This window comes from Anopheles funestus, chromosome 2RL, assembly GCF_943734845.2.
Source record: "Anopheles funestus chromosome 2RL, idAnoFuneDA-416_04, whole genome shotgun sequence".
Classification (NCBI taxonomy): domain Eukaryota; kingdom Metazoa; phylum Arthropoda; class Insecta; order Diptera; family Culicidae; genus Anopheles; species Anopheles funestus.
Genome location: NC_064598.1, coordinates 71,697,272 through 71,717,854, shown reverse-complemented (window position 1 = coordinate 71,717,854; position 20,583 = coordinate 71,697,272). Strand labels below are relative to the sequence as shown.

At 41.2% G+C, this 20,583-nt stretch overlaps 3 protein-coding genes across 7 annotated transcripts in view; 2 read left to right on the top strand and 1 right to left on the bottom strand.

Moving 5' to 3' along the window:
- Nucleotides 1-1,600: 1,600 nt before the first annotated feature.
- LOC125762537 (lysosome-associated membrane glycoprotein 1-like) lies at nt 1,601-5,796 on the top strand. The gene is made up of 4 exons (XM_049424734.1): nt 1,601-1,970; nt 3,946-4,254; nt 4,319-4,552; nt 4,632-5,796. The coding sequence occupies exons 1-4, from the start codon at nt 1,907-1,909 to the stop codon at nt 4,964-4,966; spliced, it is 942 nt and encodes a 313-aa protein (XP_049280691.1). The 5' UTR covers nt 1,601-1,906; the 3' UTR covers nt 4,967-5,796.
- Nucleotides 5,797-5,904: 108 nt separating this feature from the next.
- LOC125762533 (alpha-taxilin) lies at nt 5,905-8,976 on the top strand. 3 transcript variants are annotated; one of them, XM_049424727.1, is made up of 5 exons: nt 5,905-6,176; nt 7,308-7,827; nt 7,908-8,054; nt 8,127-8,307; nt 8,384-8,976. In XM_049424727.1, exons 1-5 carry the CDS (start codon nt 6,170-6,172, stop codon nt 8,774-8,776), a joined length of 1,248 nt encoding a protein of 415 aa, XP_049280684.1. In that variant the 5' UTR covers nt 5,905-6,169; the 3' UTR covers nt 8,777-8,976. The 3 variants fall into 3 exon arrangements, with proteins under 3 accessions (XP_049280684.1, XP_049280686.1, XP_049280685.1); XM_049424729.1 differs by lacking the exon at nt 5,905-6,176 and adding an exon at nt 6,861-6,884; XM_049424728.1 differs by lacking the exon at nt 5,905-6,176 and adding an exon at nt 6,880-6,996.
- A 40-nt stretch (nt 8,977-9,016) lies between these two features.
- LOC125762525 (probable serine/threonine-protein kinase clkA) overlaps nt 9,017-20,583 on the bottom strand; it is a 99,179-nt gene continuing 87,612 nt past the window's right edge. For all 3 annotated transcript variants that reach the window (XM_049424715.1, XM_049424716.1, XM_049424717.1), the window contains exons 3-8: nt 18,111-18,217; nt 17,713-17,809; nt 11,780-12,479; nt 11,407-11,698; nt 10,813-11,315; nt 9,017-10,730 (exon numbers count right to left, since the gene is read on the bottom strand). In XM_049424715.1, coding sequence (XP_049280672.1) covers nt 10,618-10,730; nt 10,813-11,315; nt 11,407-11,698; nt 11,780-12,479; nt 17,713-17,809; nt 18,111-18,217 — 1,812 coding nt within the window. In that variant the 3' untranslated portion in view covers nt 9,017-10,617. The remainder of the gene's footprint in view (nt 10,731-10,812; nt 11,316-11,406; nt 11,699-11,779; nt 12,480-17,712; nt 17,810-18,110; nt 18,218-20,583) is intronic.

Here is a 20,583-nt window from a genome sequence, read left to right as displayed (position 1 = left end):
AAGCCAAAGAGAAAAGAAAAGATAATTATGACAAAAACGCAAACGAATGGCAACCCATGTGGGGAGAAATGGTGTTAGTAAGAAATGTTCAAACAGGGATAGGACAGAAATTACAAAGTATTTGGAGAGGGCCGTACGAAGTAGTAGAAATACCCAGTGAGCAAACTTGCGTAATTAAAAATGGAAGAAAGTTGGAAAAAATTCATAATAATAGATTGAAGAAATTTGTAGAGTAAGTGAAGTATGGTAAAAACAAAAAAAAATAGTATGTAAGTTCTAATGTGAATTTATAGATTTAAGGAAAGATTAGTATGTAAGTTTCTCATGCGAATTTATAGATTTTAAGGAAAGATTAGTATGTAAGTTCTTAATGTGAATTTATAGATTTAAGGAAAGATGAAAAAAAAAAAAAAAAAAAAAAAAAAATGAAAGGCGACTTCACGATAATCCAATGTAATACGGATGTTACACTAAAACACTATGCACTAACACTAGGATGAATACGCTCCACCATACACAAAACAAAGCTGCAAACACGACATTGTACCGAAGAGTTGATGATAGCAGGGGGTTGAATTGAAGAAACAATTGAATGATGATGAGAGACGGACCCATAAATAGATATAGCCGAAAACATCGTTGAATGTAGACGAAGGTGGCATGACCACATCCACACGATAATGACGGAGTTCAGGCGGAAAGTACACGCATCGCAAACGCCTGGTTACCAGCCGCTACAGCTGAAATCTGCAATTATATAAAGGCAGTTAAGGGCGACTGATACTATTGTTGCAAGACGGAATCGGAGTGTACAGACGGTGTTGATTACAAACCAAGACACGATAGTGCTCCGGCGGAGGTAGAACCTTATGATGTAATTCAGGTAGAAGGACACAATTGTAAACCTGCGGAAGTGAGTTTATATGCGCGTGTGATGGAATATTCTCTCTTGAAAAAGAGAGGCATGATGCGACTTGCTTGCAGCAGATCAATAGAAACGAATAGGCAGTTGAAAAAAAAAAAAAAAAAAGTAAAAGGAGATGTAGCGACCGTGGCCGCAACGACTTGTCGCTACGTGTAGACGCGACATAATTTGCTATACACGAATGAGCGATCGGGACGACGGAAGGCGGCTGATAGGCGAACGAGCGATCGGGACGACGGAAGGCGGCTGATAGGCGAACGATCGATCGGGATGATGGAAGAAGGATGATGGAGATTTATTCTGGTGTAGGCATAGCATGCGTGTAGAGGTATCCGAGTAAAGAAAATAAAGTAAAGTTGTGTAGTGGCCTATTCACTAGGCACATCTTACAGGATCTGGTTCTGGTATCCGATAGCTGTGTACAATTCGTGAATGACTAATTCTAATCCTGGTGAGAATCGTTTGCTCATTACTATTGGATTCTTTAACCTTCAAAAGAGCTTATAGGTATGTAAGAAATTTGGCGAACATCTCCTTTGCCGCTACAATAATTAATACCGGGCATTTCAAATAGCGGTATGACAGACATCGACACCGAATAATGACAACCCGGTCCCGCTGTCAATAGTAAAAGATGTATGTGTGTGTTGGTGATTTCAAACCTCCGATTCCTTTGTTGTAGATGTGCATTCTGCATGGTGAATAGAAGCTCATTTATTTTATTTGGATTACAGTCAGAACCAGCATCGAGTAGTGCGTACGGCTACAATCAGCATCTTCACTTTGATAAGAAGCTACTGGTCATCCCTCTGTGAGACAGAGCAGAATAGAAATAAGAAGCCTGACTAAAACACTTGTTTGTGAACCGCGCTCGCAGCGATACTGCAGTGAAGATTTTTCCGCGATTGATTGTGATAGAGGCAACGCAGCGTTGCGCAGTGCATAGTGCAATATTTGTTCTCATAGAAACAGGTCTACAAAATGCATTTGCTTCGAAATACTGTCACCATTTGCCTGCTGCTGCAGGGACTAGCGATGTGCAGCGGTAAGTACGCCCATCACTGACTCATCCGACTTGAGCTACCGTGCCGCTACCGAAGTAGGGAAAACATTTCACGATGGCGTATTGAAATTGTGTAATCAAATGCGGAACTACAACGCAAGTACGCAATATGTCCGAGCTGAATCCCTTCAACTGCAAAATTCCCTGTAAAATATGTTTCGCCTGTTCGCCCGTTGGTTGGTGTTTCAAATAAATATGGCTACCACAATTATCACTCGTATGCATCTCATCTCAACACAATCCAATGATGATCCGTATAAGCAAACAGCAGCTAGTAGGCTGGGTTGAACAAAGAACATGTTCAGCACTATCTCGCTAATATCGCGAGAAGCTAAACAGTGAGCCACGTTAAGCGAAATCATACTACAATGTTGCGATTAAAACAACTTTGCCTTTCTGTATCGCGTACAGACCGTAGAAAATGTTTTTCTTAATCCTTTTTTTTTGCAGTACAAATGGTGGATAATGGGTCATGTTTGATGAAGTCCCCGAAGCGGTTTCACGCGCACTACGACGTACAAGTGTGCGTCAGCTGATTTTTGTTTTGTATACGCTGACAATACGAACCATTAGCAAGGGCGTTAAATGCGTTGAATCGCAAATATGTTTTCTTTTACATTTTTACATTGTGAAGGTTGCAAGTAAACGCAACAAGCATTAGCTCTACCTATGCTTTCTATCAATCGAATCACACGGACACATTGACAGATTTCATGGCATTATTCACTCTATAATGCTTTACACATGAAACATGCTTACAAGCAAGCATCGTTATGTGATGATTCAGGAAAAATGAATGAAATGTTTGCACACAAAGAACCGTTGAGTAAGCTTGCAGCATAGAACAAGTGCTGCATTGTTTTAATATCAGCTAATTGCAGTTGTAAACACCCACTTGGTGAACGTTCGGAGAGCACTGAACGCATGCAAGCTGTTTTTTACTGATAGTGGATATACAGGGTTTCGAATCATATAAGGGAACAGTTCAATCGGTAAGGAGAAAGATTCAACCGCTCAGGGGATGTTTGCAACGCTGTGGTGGAACTTTTCACTCGCTTAGGAGAATTTTGCAAGCATATAGGGGAATGTGTCAAGCAGTTAAGGGAATCGTGCAATCATAGCAGGGAATTTTGCAACCGCTGAGGAGAGCAATCTGTCAACCTCTAAAATGTCATCGTTGGCCGTCCGTTGTTTGTTTATATTGAGCAATTATCCGTAATCAAAACGTTTGCGAAAGCAGTTTATTTTATTAAGCTTAATATTTTGTGTAAATTTATGAAAGTAATTCGTTCATTTTTTCGTAATGCAGCTGCTCAATGTAAACAAACAACGGACGGCTAAAGATGACATTTGAGCGGGTGACAGATTGCTCTCCTCAGCGGTTGCAAAATTCCCTACTATGATTGCACGATTCCCCTAACTGCTTGACACATTCCCCTATATGCTTGCAAAATTCTCCTAAGCGAGTGAAAAGTTCCACCAAAGCGTTGCAAACATCCCCTAAGCGGTTGAATCTTTCTCCATACCGATTGAACTGTTCCCTTATATGATTCGAAACCCTGTAATACATTACTAACATGCTCTTAATTAAATTAGCACATTTCTTTCCAAAAGCGCACCATTTGCTTCAAAATGAATGAAACTCCAAGCAACTTCAAGCTATATGCTCGTAGAAGTATTACAAACGCATTTTTAATCGCATCATTTAACATTCCACATCACTTCGCAGAATGTGCAAAAAAACAACACTCCAATGTTGTTCTTTGTGACAATTTGACATGGCGGTCATATGGCATATGATAATTTCAATCCAAGTATGTCGCTTATCAGTACAGTAATGCGATAGATGATGCTATACTTTCCGAGTAATGCGGCGATGAACATTGCCTTAATGATTCGGTGTTTATTTTCTTTTCCTTTATTGTATACCGTTTAAAACCTTCTTTTTTCAATACAGCGCAATCGGATCCGAATCCAACGGATTCCATTCCATCCCAAACTAATACGACAACCACAACGACAACAGCAGTTACTACGACGACGACGACGACAACAACAACAACCACTACAACAACACCAAAACCGACTACTACAGCCCCTTCAACTACTACGGAACCAGCCCCATCTACCACGACCGTTGCACCAAGCCCGAAACCCATGCCGGAACCGGACATGGGCACCTGGAGCTACACCAACACGACCAAGAACGAAACATGTGTCATTGCTCAGATGGCCATGCAGTTTAACCTGAGCTACTTCGATGCAAGTGAGTAATACCATGTCCATAGCGAAGGCTTTGGAATATTTATTTTCATTCTTCCGTCTTCCAGATGACAAGCTTGTGAACGTTTTGTACAATCTGCCGAAAGATGCGATTGTAAAGTCCGGCCAATGTCAGAACTTTACCGATTACATCGAGCTTAGCTGGGCCATGGACAAGCAGAGTAACAATTACAGCTCACTGCGTATCGATTTCGCACTAAATGCAACGGAGCACGAGTTTGCTTTCACCGGTTTGCTGCTACAATTGCCTGTTGTTGGAGAATCATTCCCAAATGCTAAACGTAAGTGGTGTACACACGGAACCGAAGCATGAGTGCAAAAGAATTTAGTAATCTTATCATCTTAATCCCTGCGTTACAGCGCTGCAGCAGCTTGTGCTAAGCAACAACCAAACACTGTTTAAAACTCCGATGGAAATGTCCTACCACTGTAATAAGGCTCAGCTGTTGAATCTGACCTCAGCTACCGCTGGACTCGGTCAGCCAACCGTGACCGTTACCAAGCTACAGCTGGAAGCGTTCCATAAAAAGATCAATAACAAATTTTCGATCGCCAAGGACTGCGAGGCTATCGATACACCGGACATTGTGCCGATCGCGGTCGGATGCGCCCTGGTAACGCTGATCATTATCATGCTGATTGCCTATCTAGTCGGACGTAACGCCGCTACCAATAGTGGATATCTGAGCATGTAAGCGTATTTTCGGATCGTCCTGGCGTCTTGGCGGTATCTTGTGAAGTGGATTACCATCTTCAGAATCGTTCCACAGTGGAAACCCCCAAACGATGAACCATCCCGACATGTGCACCGTTTGCAAAGGGGGGTCTCTAATTTTTTCTTCTTTTTTTTGGTTACAATCCTGTCCTCACAATCTCTGTTTTCCTTTCTTTTTCCCCTTTGTCGGAATGTCTGTGGTATGTGGAGGAGGCGCAAGAATAGTTTGGTAATCGACTTGAGTTGATAGAAAACAACGTGATAAAAGGCCAATTGAAGCATATGCTAATCGCTACATCCGCAACTTGCTGGATCATTTTTCTTTTGTGTGTGTTTTTCGGTGTGTGTAAGTTGTTGGTTCTGTTGGGAATCTATTGATTTTCCAACCTTATCAAGGGAGAGACAGCACGCTTATGTGTCCGTACCACTGAAACGATAAACATGTGAATTATTTTCTAAACGGAAATGTGGCATTTTGCTTAAAGTATCCGTCGACTGGCTAATATGCAACTAGAATGATAAATAATAAAAAAAATAACAACAAAAACACAGTACAACAGAACACATACTTGCACGATAACATGGCGGTAATATACTGGATTCGGGAGATATGCATATTGGAAAAAGCGCATTTGTGCAATGGGTCTCATCGATTGGAAGACGAAACAATGTAAACAAAAACAACACACATCCAAAAGTTACAACACAATTCACGTCAAATTTCGCCTATTACAAGTATAGTAGAGTAATTTTTATGAAACAATAAAATCGTATTGAAACGAACGTTGACGAATTGGAACAAAAACAAAACATGCACGTCGTTATAGGTAGTTCTTTCTTAACTATTTTGTAGTGTTTATTAGCGTGGAATGGTGGTTGACCACGGAAAAAACATAGCATGCTGCAAGACAGAAACGACCGGGCGATGTTATCTATTTTTAACGCACAAAATACGAGAGTCTTTTCAAGAGCGCCGGCATATGGAGCTAAGCGAAGTCAGATTCTACACATTCTCGCACACTTTCGGGCTGAACAGAGCGCAGCAGAACGGAACTGTTGTGCGTGACACGGTGCAAACTCGGTCGGTCGTGTCAAAAACCGCGTGAGAAAAAATCAATCGGGAAAATTGTGAAAGAGTTTGTATGAAAATCAATCTACTGAAGGGATAAGAGGTGATATTAATATGGCAGGTAAGTATCGTTCTAATTTCAACTGTTTTTAATAAGGCAAAATCTGACGATTTGTATTTGCACTTTCGTGAATACCTCGTGCGTTTAGTGGAACCTCCATGGTTGTGTGATAATCAGTTTTCACTGCTCGTCCACACAGCGCAATTAGTCTTTGAGTTAATTTACATTTCAAACGTAATGTGAATGAAATGATATTGCAATTTCGATGAGTATGGATAATTACACAGAATGTTTCTAAGAAAATGCGGAACTAGAATGTTGAGCACTGTTTAGTTAGAAGTTGTTTAAAAATAGAATGAAATTTATGTCTTCAAGCGGTCTAATGCACATTTTGTCACAAAAACAAAAGAACCACCCATAAGCAACTGATCGTATTTAGGTGATCGTCTGATGTAACTTCGATCAATTGACGTTATGGTGTTTCCATACGCTTTGAAGGAAAATTATGAAAACGGGGTGGGCAGATTGTGGCAAGTGCATAAAATATCTGAGCGTAATTTAATGTTTAGTGAATTCTGTTTTGTAATTTTGAATCCATCTGGATAAATTATGAATTCTTCCAACTTTGAACCATGCATCATACACACGAAGGCTTGTAATGTCACGAACTGTCAAAATCGTGTTGTTTGTAAACATTGCTGCCGCAGGCGAGTGGATTACGTTCAACAAAAAAGCAAAAAAACTTTCGGCTAGTAAAATTTGTGCAATGTTCGAATGAGTTTTATTCGAGTGCAACATAATTTAGGGAAAACATTTGTATAATAATTTATCTTCATCTACAGTAGGCCATTGCCAACTCTGTGCCTCGTGTTTAAATAAGGTTTGTTTGTCTTTATTTTGCTTTAGTATATTTTCATTAGAACGGCCGGGTCGAGTAGTTCAGGGCTTTTTGCTTGTTACATACAAAATAAATTGAGCCTTTTCTTTATTACTTTAGCTCATATTAACAAATACAACCTGTATTACAAGAACGAAGGAACTATAACAAGAAAGTTACATTCGGTTCGAAGTAAACCTGCTCGTTACCGGGTGTGGGTTATTCTTTTCCTGGGTTATTGATTAAATAGTATCCTGCTGGTGGAATGAGGGAGTAGACAAAATATATCTATATTGGTGTTTTATGATTTTTAGACGTTACTTCCAATAACCCCACCATGGATGTGCAAACTAGTAACGGAGAACCGCGAACCCATGCGGAAGCGAAGAAACTTATGCGGGAAGACAAGCAGCGAGAGGCAAAAATCGAAGAGCAGCTGTCCAAAGCACTCAGTGGCATGACAGTGGAGGAAAAGTATGCTGCCGTTCACAAACGGTTGGTCGATTCGGAGAAAGAAAACCGTCGCCTGGTAGCACTGCACAAGCAGTACGATCGTACGCTGGAAGCGTCCAAGCGTGAGAAGGAAAATCTCATCCTGGAGCACGATAAAATGGCCATGACCAAGACGAAACTGGAAGGGCTATGCAGAGAGTTGCAGCGCCAGAACAAAACGATCAAGGATGAAAGTTTGGCACAGATTCATCAGGAGGAAGAAAAGCGGAAGCAGACGCAAGAAAAGTTCCAACAGTCGCTTAACGAAATACAGGCAGTGATGAATGAGAACAATGACAAGAACATGAAGTTGAAGGAAGACAACATGGAAATGGCCAAAAAGTATGGAAAACTGTGCTTTAAGATGATATTACCAAATGATTAACATAAGATGTTTCGTTTTTCCTCCCTCCTTCGCATAGGTTTAAGTTCATTCTCGAGCAGTACGAACTTCGCGATCAGCAGATGGATAAAATGAACAAACAGATGGAACTGGTAACGCAGCTGAACGATGCCAAACTAGCCAAGCTACAAATGCAGGCAAACAGTGAAAAGGAACAATTTCTTGCGTAATATAAATTAACACTCAGCTTAGCAAAAATGTAAAAATCGTGCTATATTGTATGTATCCCATTCCGCAGAGAGAAGCTAGTGCTGATGACTGAGCTGCAGAAGGTGAAAAAACAGTTGGCCGATATACAGACAGTTGAGACGCATCTACGTGGCCAGGTCACCATGTATTCCGACAAGTACGGAGAGTTTCAAGACTCGTTGAAGAAAAGCCGAAGCATTTACGAAGGATATCAGGAGGACATGAAAAAGGTTTGAAGCATTTCCGTTTACAACCGATAGGTGGATGTTTGCGCGCATAACATAACGACTGCTATCGCCATTTTAGATGTCGAAGAAAATGAAAACCCTCGAGAAGGAAACCATGGCATGGAAATCGAGATGGGAAACTAGTAATGCCACCGTGCAGAAGATGCTGGATGAACAGATCGATCGCGAAAAGCATCTAACCAAAACGACCCGCCAGCTGAATAACTTGCAAAAGCTTTGCCGCACGCTACAGGCCGAAAGGGCTACGTACTTGGCTGCGCTAAAGGAAGGTAACATACCGATACCGTCCGAAGTGCCAGACCAAACACAGGAACAGGAGAAACCGGTCGAGAAGAACGAAAGCGTTCCGGAGGTAGCGAAAAAGCAGCAGCAAACCAATGACAATCAAGTGAATGGGCATGCGACAGACGCACCCGTAACGGAGATGGAGAAAACACCCACGTCAACGTAGTCTAGGCACGGTTTGCCTGTGTACAAGTTGCCAGCGCTCCTTTACAATCCTTCTTGTCATTGAAATGTTTTAATTTATCGCACACCATTTCGTGTTTCATTTTTGCAATTTAATCTACTATTGAATGTGGAAATTTTGTATTTCTTTCTTCAAAAACCATATACGATAATGGAATAAATCTTAATCCTCACCAAAACAAACATCACAACAATGTAATAACGCCAAAAAGGATGATAACGATTGTTCTACATACATTTCTCCATCGATTTAGTTTATTTTCCTATAGTTTTATTTTTCTGAACACGTACTTTTACGAAATGGTTTTGTTCATTTACAAATACAATGTCGTACGCACTTAATCTTTAAATAGTTTCTTGCTACCACTGCTGCTACCAGCTATTACTACTTTCGTATATACTTCGTTTAGCTTCGTCGTGCCTAAGAGCAAGCGTTTGTAAACTAAATCACTAAGCCAAATGTGCGCTAGTTTTGCATATAAAATCGTTTAATAAGTTTATACGGGATGCTACTGTTGGTTACGATATACGATTTTCGAAAAAGGAGTTTTGTTAATCGCTTTCAACAGTGTATTTATACTACAGCCACCGCGCGCGAGTGGCAAGTACATGGGTTCGATGTGTTGGGTATAAAATTTTGCTAACATCGAAACATATATTTTTGTTTATCACTGTAAGCTTTTGCGCTTAAGAAAGATTTAATTTATCGTTTATAATGAGTCGAGTCGTACCGAGCATGATAATTAATTATCGCAGTTAACATATAAAACAAAACAGGTGGCTATCGTGTGTTTTTTTTTATTATTACGCTAAGCTTAAACCACATACAGCCATGTACAGCGAGCGCCAGTGTTGTGTTTCGATATAAATTAAGGCTCGGTTTTTCGTTTTGGAACTATTGTTGAGAACGCCAACGTTTGGATTGTTCCTAATTGTCCAAAAGTTTCAAATATTCTAAATAGCCCTTTTTCCTCTACATGTTTACTTGTATTGAAGGCTAATTCGATAATGCCCGATTTATGGGATAAATTAAGCCAAACGAGCTACACCCTAACACAGCTTGCTACTCAATCGTTCCACACACGCAAAGTACTACAATCAATACTAATGCTACTATTTGGATATTCGTAAGAGCTCATTACACGCATTATACACTAGCAAACAAACGATGCACTATTCCGAAACGTTCTACGTCTAACGGACCGAAGAAGGGAGATTTGTTACTAGTCGAAATCTAAACGATCTAAACATGCAAGCTAAAGCTCTACACGCATGCACTACAACGCAACGCAACGCAACAACAACAGATGAACGCAGATGAGGATTCGAAATTTTAGCAACAACAAAAAAAACAGTTTACTACCGGGAAACCACCCCCCCTACTTACAATACTACTGGATGCTCGCGCTTGCTTCGGAGATAAAGCCACAGTCACTTGCAGAACTGTGCACGGAAACAGAAACTAGTGCTAGACAACAGCCAGCCGGATACACAGTGCATTTGTGGCCAGTGTTGTACTAAGATAGATGTTCGAGCATTGCCTTCACATGTGCCATTACATACATGCATGCTTGCTTCTCTCGTAAAATAATCTTCGTGCACGAAGAAAGAGAAACACGTCACTACTAATTGCTTGTTACGGATGATGAGGGAAGGAATTTGGAAAAAAAGGTAAGGAATTAAACTATGATCTACTGTGTCGTTGTCGTTCGCTCTGTCGTTGCATCTTGCCTAACACGCGTAAGCCCTCTCCTTTCGCTCGGTGGATTGATCGAGTTTCGTTGCTAAATTGCTAACCACGTGTGGAAGAAGGGTGGAACATCATTACACCCTGGTCGGTGGAGTGCCCAAAAACGGGATACGCTTCGGGCTTGGTGTATTGCTGGTCCATTGGCGAGCACGGGGAGCCGCCTGCTGACAGTCGGAATAGGAACGATCTACAAAACAAAACCAAAGATTAAATACTCTGTTAAAGTGATCCATCTCTTCCTCTTCTCCTTCTCCTCCCGTTCTACGTACCTCTGAATTTCATTCCCTGCGATTCGTTGATGATAGCAGCCAGGGCCGGATGTTGCTGATAGCGATCGCGCTGCGAACCGGTCCCATTGCCATTAGCAGACAGAAACGGGGCGGCACGATCGTTAAGGGTACCGATCCCACCTCCTCCACCACCATTACCATTGTTGTTGTTGCTGTGGTTGTTGTTGTTGCTGCTGCTACTGTTGCTGCTAGTGCTGTGAATGTTGTTGTTCAGCCCATTGAAATGCTGATGAATGTTGCCATTGCTACCAACACCGTTCGGATGCTGCGCCACATGTTGATGATGATGTGGATGATAGTGTGCCGCATGGTGGCCACTACCATTGTTATTGATGTTGTTATTGTTGTTGGCAATAGCACTGTTGCTACCGTTGCTGTTATATTTGCTTTGCTCGAAGAATTCCGCCCGTACGGAACGGATCGAATTTTTGTTCTCCTCGGTATTGCGAGCACGGAGAATCTTCTGCTCCTGTACGCTGTAACTGTAATGGGAAGGGACCGATTAATACGTAAGGTTGATACGTAAGTGTTGTTGATACAAACAATTTAATAATTATTTACGAGCTTTCTTACCGAGATCCATAGCTATTCAGATGGTTGTTGTTGTTCGTGGTGTTGTTACCGTTGAAGTTCTGTACATTGACGTACCCATGCCGAATGCTGCTGGCCGGTGAGACAAGCGTTCCACGGGACGAACTGATACCGGTGTCGGTTGTCTTATCCTTGCCCAGGAATCCGGAACCGTGACCGTGATTGTTGTAGGCCGAACCGAAGTAAATATTATCCCGGCAGCTCGATGGACGGTGCGTTGATGGTGGCGTATCGAGTCCACTATCACAACCAGTGTAATCCAAATCTGTGAGAACTGTGTAAGCGAGCAGTGTTGGTGAGGTCAATTTGGTCACTCTTGCGAAATCAATGATGTTCTGTTGTAGTAAATACTTACACGAATGACGACTACTATCGTTCCCACCCGGACCGAGCGGTCTTCTGTACAGATCGTCATTCTCCCGGTAGCGTCCACCGCGGCGTAATTCAACCTCCTCCTCGAGATCGTCGTGCAGCGTGTAGCTATGGTTACCATTGACAAAGTTGTCCGCCAGCTTCTTCAGCGGTGAGTACGGGAACCCATTGTACAGGCTACCGTTGTGGCTGCTGTACCCATTGCTCGATCCACCGCCGCCCGATAGATTGTGGCGTGCATTCGGCACCTTTTTCGGGGTCGAATGGTTCGTCAACAAACCGCTACACAGCCCATTCTCGTTGATGGAACTCAGGTCGGGCACCGAGTCCGACAGCAGGATGTGGTTGAAGCGCTGTCCGCCCGGTTTCTGATGCCGTGACATTAGCCAGTCCTCGATCGCACCCGAGTAGGTACCGCCGAGCCCGAGGTGGTTGTTCTGCAGTGAAGCCGCCGATACTGGGGCCGCTAGCGAGGCGCGCGATCGTGGCCCTTGCGTCAGCCGAAGAGCACGACGCCGCTCCTTGCTGCTCAGCGTACACTCCTCTAGCAGCTCGAACCAATCCTCCAGGCCCTGGTCGCTGCGCAACAGGACGCGTCCTTCTCGTGAACCGAGAAGCAGGCCTATCGCGCTGTACGACCGCCGATTCAGCCATTCCACCTTTTCCACATCGACTAGTTTGATCTGTGGAAGACGGAATAAGGGCGCAAGGGGTTAATTTGGATAAGTAAAGCTTTTCATTACAAGTAAAGCTGATCGTTTGCGAATATTTGTTCCCCACAATAAACCCCACAACGAAGGAACACAGTGGTGGATCTAATGGTAGGGGAAGTAGGTAGCCGCCTGGGGTCTCTTCGGCCAGGGACGGCCTCGAAGAACGGAATTGTGAATGAAAATTGGTAGCAGAAGTAAACCTTTCTTCTACCCACGGCACACTCATCAACCAACCTGATTAAACCAATGTCCTTTTAAAAAGTTTTCCCACTAATCACAACAACAGTGTTTTATTTTATTAAAAAGTATGTAATGTAAAAAATTAAGAACGAATTTGATCGACAGGAGCAAAGAGTTTTTGTTCAATTGTTTTTTTACGAGGCGTTTTGCATTCGTCTTTCAACGAGGAGCGAAGTGTGTGTGAAAGATGAAATCGGGCGCGTCCGTTTCGTCAATTACAGGTGTGTAGGTGTGTCGTGATAACCAAGCAGAAGAGCTTATGATCATGAGATAACGGGAAATTGTGATCAGTAGCGATCGGACATTAAAACGCGTGAGTTGTGGAAAAAAAGCTCTCGGGATATAGGAAATTTAGCAAAAGTAGTTATTTTTGTAGTTATTCATTGTATTCATTTGTAGTTATAGAAATATTGTAGTTATTCAATACATAGTTACAATGTATGGTTAGTACAATAATTCGTTATCTTAAACAGTAAAGATTTTGGCTTGCACGTGTATAAATTGTTGCCAGCATCCGCTTGGTTTGTGTCAGCGTCACCCGTTGACACCTGTTAGTAAGTGTAAGTGAAAGAAGAATACCAGTGTTACTCCAACGTTTGTCCTACTCCAACGTTCAAGATACATTGTGGTCAGCACAGTTTGCCGCACGCTAACGCCGGAGGGTACGTGTGTGAGAGTAAGTAAATTAACAATGCGTAAGTGCGTTTACTAATCAGGCAAATTATTTGCATTTGTGTCTGTGCAGTGCATTTTGGAAATGTGTTTTATCATAAAACCTTGCCATAAACGTGTGGTGTACGGTTTTTCTCCGTGCTAGCTTAGGCTAGTTAATAAAATTTGGAATAAACGAAATAAAAACTTTTGGTACGTGGGATAATCCAATTATTAGTTTTTTTTTTTGTGAAAAAGTGTCTATTGTGTAGACGGCTTATGAGCGTGCAGATGACTTATTGCTTATTGCGTGAATTTGTGTATTTTAAAATGTGCCCATTGTACGCAAGTGTGATGTTTTAAAATGTTGTCAAAGCGCAAGTGTGTATGTGCCTTTGGGCACAGAAAAAAATGCAAGTGTTGGATGCTTTTTGAAGAAAAAAGTAATGTCCTTTTCTCAAGGAGCTAATTGCTTATTACGTGAATTCGTCTATTTTAAAATGTGGCCATTGTAGGCGAGTGTGGTTTTTTTAAATGGGCCAAATGGGCATTTATGAAAGTAAAGTGTCCTGCGTACGAAGTATCGTTTATCTCGGTAAGTAAACCACATTCAATCACAAATGTCTGAAAAAAATATTTTACTATTTACGGCGTTGCAAAATGTCCTGCATTTCGTGTAAGCGTCAAAAACCAAAATTTGCCTCAAAGCTCGAGCCCCCTCCCGGTTAGCAGTTTTTTATTGATAGGGCTGGCCCTTCATATACTATTCCGCCTAGAGGCCTCCTAGCGGCTTGATCCGCCAACGGGTTTGCACAAGCAAAATCAATTACGCCATTCAGTCAGAATCGGTTCGACGGCTAGCTGTGGATAATTCTGGAGGCTAGATTTTTGTAGCCCTATGTTCTCATTTTTGCTTCCTGTTCGAACACAATGGATGACACGATTAATTAGGCCTGGAATTAAATTCCATTGTTGGCAGCAATTGATGGTGTTTTGGCTATCTCTTGTCTAATTCTCCAGTCTGTATAGACACAGAAAGAATTGGATTTTGTTTGTTTTAACTGTGAATTGAAGCATCGAATCGACGAATGTCAAAACGACAAATGGAGTACAATTAACAACGACCAGGCATGATTCGAACAATAGTAGAAACAATGCCAATTATTTATGTTGTGTTTGATCTATTTTCCTACCACAATTGACTCTATTTTTAGATATTGATGATTTTTCATTCAGTTTAAAACTTGACTAAAGGAAAAAGTCATTTTTAAAACAAAAGTGTAGAAAGTGGTGCAAAATATAAGAAAGAGTTATTTTAAAAAATACTCTTCTTATATTTAACATTAAACTATCTGGTTTCCGATTATTCCTGTAGAAATGTAGCATTTTCGGGCAAATTATTTCCCTATTGCGTATTTTTCAATCTATTCTCAGGACTTTTTGTAAGTAGGAATTTTTAAATAGTTTTGCATTTTGAAATAAATACAGCTTTCTTTATATCAGGCAATTTGAAGTAGAGTCTACGATTAAAAAAACTAATCAAAGTACATACATTCAACATACATGAGAAAAAAAAAATAGAAATAAAAATAATAAATATCAAACAATAACAATAACATCAGTTAAGAAATCGGGATGAAAATAAAATTAAGCAAATTCTGATAACATCATTTCCTCAAACATTAAGTAGCGAAGTACCGAAAGCGTCTAGTATTGAAAAATAAACAAACAAAAAAGCAAAAAAGTCCATCAATAGAATGTTCAAAACAAATTTTAAGAAATGTGGAAACCATGATCAAACTACGGGGGCGATCCGGTGGTGCATGTGATAAACGGGGCCGGTCCACCCGGCAGGACCGGGTTCAAATCCCATCCGGATCGTTCCCCCGTAGCAAGGACTGACTATCCGGCTACGTGGTAAATATAAGTCTAGTAAGCCAGAAATGACCGGCGTGACCTGTAAGGTCGTTAAAAGCCAAGAAGAAGAAGAAGATGATCAAACAGCAAAAGGTAATGTTTATTCAATTTTTGAAATTAAAAACTCATAAGAAACGTGAAAGGTTACATGTAAAATAGAAAATACTTTTTCGTATGAAAAAAAACAGTCACGGAAATCCAATTTAATCGTTGAGAAGATTGCTTCAGAATGGAATCAGCATGTCACAAAAATCCTTCGAGGTTTTGGGTAACACGCGATTCGGATAATCGTTAGAATTATGTTCGAAACGGAACTTTCAGCAGTTATCATACAAAAATACTAACAACGATGTCGTTAATAAACCCCATCTGCTACGTGTTTGATTAACGAAGGCGTGGAATCGAATATGGACACAGGCCCCGGCGAGAGTTCATTGGATTTGCTGATTGAGTTTAAGCGTTTATCCGCTTTGGTTTAGTTCCGTCCATATTCTACACTACTTGCGACTTGCTGACCTATGTAAGGACGCAGGTAAGCACCCGTTTTTTGAATCCCACTTTTTTTCACGGTTCACTTCTTACAACGACTCATTGCCTGCCGTAAGCTTACCTGCTGTTAAATGGTTTAACCAGCCCTTAATCCATTCTTTGTGTCGGCAGTACGAGGACGAGCCTCTCTCTCAGACGGCTTGTAAAAGAAGTGCTCGATTATAGTAACGACGCTCCATTCTGCAGACTCGCTTACCATATGCACTTGAGAAGTCAACCCTAGCGTGCCCCTAGAGTGCAGACTGGGTGAATCAATTAAAAGCAATTTATATGCACTCCATTGAACAAACATTTGATTTTTGCAAAGTGCAAAGCGCACTTAATTGCATTTCCACTCCTTCGGAGAACGATTTTTCCACATACTCTGGGACTAATTCTTTTTTTTGTGTGCACCTTTCTCACCATCATAGCCATCCAAAGCATCCTCAGGCATAGAGCAGAGCTGTACTTTCCAATCCACTGGCAGACTTTCTTCGATGCAGTTTTGCAAATGCAACGGTTCATTGTTTACATATCGCGCGTAGCACAACCGAGGAAAGCCTTCGGCATACGCAGCACAACACGTTTCACTTAACGTGGCATTCGTCGGCTGTTTCCGCTTCCGCTTCTTGAGCTGACATACGCACACACGCATAAAGCAAGTCGATCGTGAAAATGTGCGAAAATGAAATTTTTCCAACTCACCTCCCGCCCTGTTAGCTAAGGCATGCCACACAGTCTGTGTCTTTAGTGAGGAACCACTTTCTCTGACTCGGAAGCTGCTGATAGGCGTTTCAGCGAATATATTTTGTTCTCTTTTTACCACCCCGTACGTGATGCAGTTCTTTGCCTCGTGGGGTTCTGATGCATTGATTCTGTTGGACCAACCACAGAACCAGGCCGGATGATGACAGTGAACCACCGCATTTGCCAGGATAACAAACGCACGGCGACAGAACGTGGTGTAAAGTCCTTAGTAGACGACGATGCCGAACGATCGTCATACAACAATTGTGTGTGCAACCGTTCTTTCGCATCGACAGACGGAGTTCGACGTTCTGGGCAAAGATGCCAAAACAGCACGCACTATGGACGCTCATTTCGGTTTCCGTACGATTTGTGTGGAATTTCATTAATTACGGAAATGCTTTTAGGTGGTAAAATTTATTTACAATCCATGTTTAAGAAGATTCACGTCCACAAAGAGTGTGTAGACGTTTTAAAAATATTATTATTTTCAAATATTTTGATTGCAATGGATTGTAATTTTTCATTCCATTGTGCACTAAGGGGATGGACTTCTGTTCAATGGTCACATTCGAACGATCATTCCAGTTCCAACCATTAACTCCCGGCTGCATTCTGATGCGTTTTTAGAGCAAAAATCGGATTCCGAGAGAATGCTAACCATCGTACGGCACGGACAAATATTTAGCCTTTCTGCTTTCTGGACCGATTGCTGATCGAAGTGAGTAAACAAGGGACTGTGAAGTTCCCTACCTTTTGGAAGTGCATTTTTGAGGCTCATGCTCACTTGTTAGGGAAATACGGATGTCGATTTACATTTTGCCAGTTAACATTAACTGCCCAAGTAGTGCAGAAATGTTCACTCTTGCAGCAAAAAAGCCAACGGCTAAAGGCAGTTTTATATTCTACGCCTTTTATTATGTTACGCTTCTCGTCCTGTTCATTCCATCGGTTTTGGTGTAACCATAATGTTGCACATTTCGCACCTGACACCGAAATCCGGTCCGGTTAGTCTCGTTCTAGCGGCCATTAAAAAAGGTTTAAACACACCGACAACGTGTTGCTACATCCCGAACAAAAAACCATCGCGTTGACTGACACGGTGGACGATCGTACTTACCTTAAATATAAACTGTCCCATGTCGGAAATCTTCTCCGACGCAGATCCGGTGGCTCGTTTGAAACAATTGAGATAATCACGTGTTAGGATGAAGTATCTGAAAATAAGTATCAAAGTTAACGTCCCATCATTAGTATCGCATGGCAAAAAAGCATTGGAAAATGGAAACCGGAACCTAATGTGCCGGCCTCAGAACTTGCCATAAAAGCGGAGTGGTGTTTTTCTAGGGGGGAAATTAATAAAAAGGAATCTAGCGAAACAAGTGGCTGTCTGGGTAGGAAAGGATTAGAACGCAAAGTGACATTGGTCACGGGATTTGTCTATGGATCGCTTAAATTTGTACCGACATTTATCGTATCAATAAATTGAGGAAGGTTTTCTAGAGCGTGTTTACGTACCTTTCTTTCCAGCGGGAGAATAGCCGATCACGCTGCTGCCAGAGCAGTCCTCGCTTAATTGGACCAGTCATTTGTGCTACTGGAATTCGCCCAATTAGTAGAGATTTCTGAAAAAGAAGAAAAAAACAGTAAGAAAACTATTTATTAGTTACACAAAAATATATAATGACATATTTAAAAGTAATTTTGTAACATTTTTTAAAATTTTTGGTGAATTTTATTTAAATTTATTCTATAAATATTTAATTGCTTATAATTAATATGACTTCCTTATATGATGTTGAAAAATTCAAATAGATAAAAATAACTGTAGAAATAAAAGCATCGGATCGTAAAGAAATAATTTCTTAATTAATATCTTAACTTAATGAATAAAAAAAATATGTATACATCTTCTAAAAAACAACTTTGTCCTGCCCGAAAAACTACACGAAAAAGTTGCATTCTACAGTGATTGTTTCATCACCGCAAAGCCCATCCTCCACCCTCTGACCACGTCGTTAGTCGTTACAAAACATTAGCAAAAGCTTAACACAGACACTCCGTTTGTTGTGATAAGTGGAGGAGAAAAAAAACACACACACAGTTGCAAGTGCTTCCACCCAAAAAAGGGCACAGCGAATCACGTCCTTTTTGGGGTTTGGGGAACTCTCGAATGAATCCATCCGCCGTTCCTGGCCACCGAAAACCGAAAGTAAATATTGAAATCAAGGTTAATTTGCACATTCATTTGGGTGTAAAATTTAAGCAAAGACGCCACTGAAGATACCACGATAACGTGCGCAAAGTGGAAAAGTTCGTCCGTCCCTGTGAGGATTTTATGTTTGCCGGTGGGTGGGAACCACATCGCCTTCCCTTTCGTCTTCCCCACCGGTACAAATGCCTCTCGATTAGACCGGCGGATACTATCAGTTGACAAGGGTGGGTTTGCGATCTCTTGGTTCATTATTTTAATTTAAATTACTTTTTCTCGCTTGGACGATGATTGGAGTGAATTAAATCATGTCGACGAGTAGTATTTTTTTCTTGCTGCTGTACAATCTTCCTAACGCCACGTTTAGGTGTAAAACCATCGTGGTGATGTAAAATTATGATGATTAATGTGTAACTTTTTCTGGTGCCGGCAAAACTTTGATAGGATTTCATTCCATTGAAGCCTTTGGAATGAAGTAGCTCATCCTCATAATAGCTGCTAACTATGGGGATGCGAGGGAATCAACCATGGGAAATGTAAATATTTTACATACAAAAAAAAACATACGTACATTCAAATTAGTAATATTAAATATTAAATTTAAATGATGGAGAGAAAAAAATCTTTAGTGAAAAAAATAAATATTTTCGTTGATGGAGACGCATGGTGTTTTGTAAAGACAACTTGTTCATTGAACAGAAAAACTATACAGAGCGCTAAATATATATAAAATAGCGCTAAACAGAGAAAATCAAACCAAAAACAACAAACTTGCGCTTTTGGTTCGTTATTGCGTATCACCAAATGGCTTCATGTTTTCCACGGCTATACCGTTTAAAGTTCCCAGCCAAAGGCATTGGGATTCAAACACGAAATGGAAATTCACACACATGTCCAAAAACCAGACAGAGAGAGAGAGAGAGAGCCGAAGGGTCTGGTTCGGTGTTTCTAGCCTTCGAAAATGTGTAAACGACACCGTCCATACGTTGCCCATTACGACGATGTAAACATCGCCATGCTCCATTAATAACGGACCGTTGTCGGGGTGAGAAAAAGGTGCTCAAGTCCACCCCCGGCCTTAACCCTCAAGCCGGCCGTGTGCAAAAAGTCAACGTTTTACAAAAGCGCCAAAGATACTGACGCACGGTAAGGATCGCATGGAGCAAAACGTTGGTGTTGGATGTTGGAAAGTGATAATGTTGTAACATGCCACACGCATGACACTGGGATGACACACGGTGTTTTTGTTACAACACGACAAAGTGATACTAGAAAAATGGCATAAAGAAGAGAAGAGAGAAAGAGAGAGAGAGCGAGAGAGAGAGAGAGAAGGTGAGTTCATTGCCAATTCATTCACCGGTGGTATGGTGAACGCGTCATTCCCTAAATGTAGCCAACCACGTGGGAGAGAGGAAAATCCTTTTTGTTCTACCTTTCAGACGAGAAGCTTTGACGTAGGGAATTTTCTACGAAAACACAAACGATTCAATGAGATTTACGCGATCAAAATAGCAACATCTCACAAACATGCGATTAGTTAAATATTAACCCAAAAAGAACATTACATTGATGCGCTGTAACGACATTGTTAACGGGCCTATTTCCCTGGTGCACCTAGGGACACGCAATCAATTTGCCACTTAGCACTTCCTACGAACAAACAAAACAACAAACCACTCGATTGAATTGTTCTAAGGGTATGATCTGCAATATTTTTCGACAAAAAGTTAAGCAGCATTCATCTTTCAATAATGCCTTGATGTGATGAGAAAATGCTAT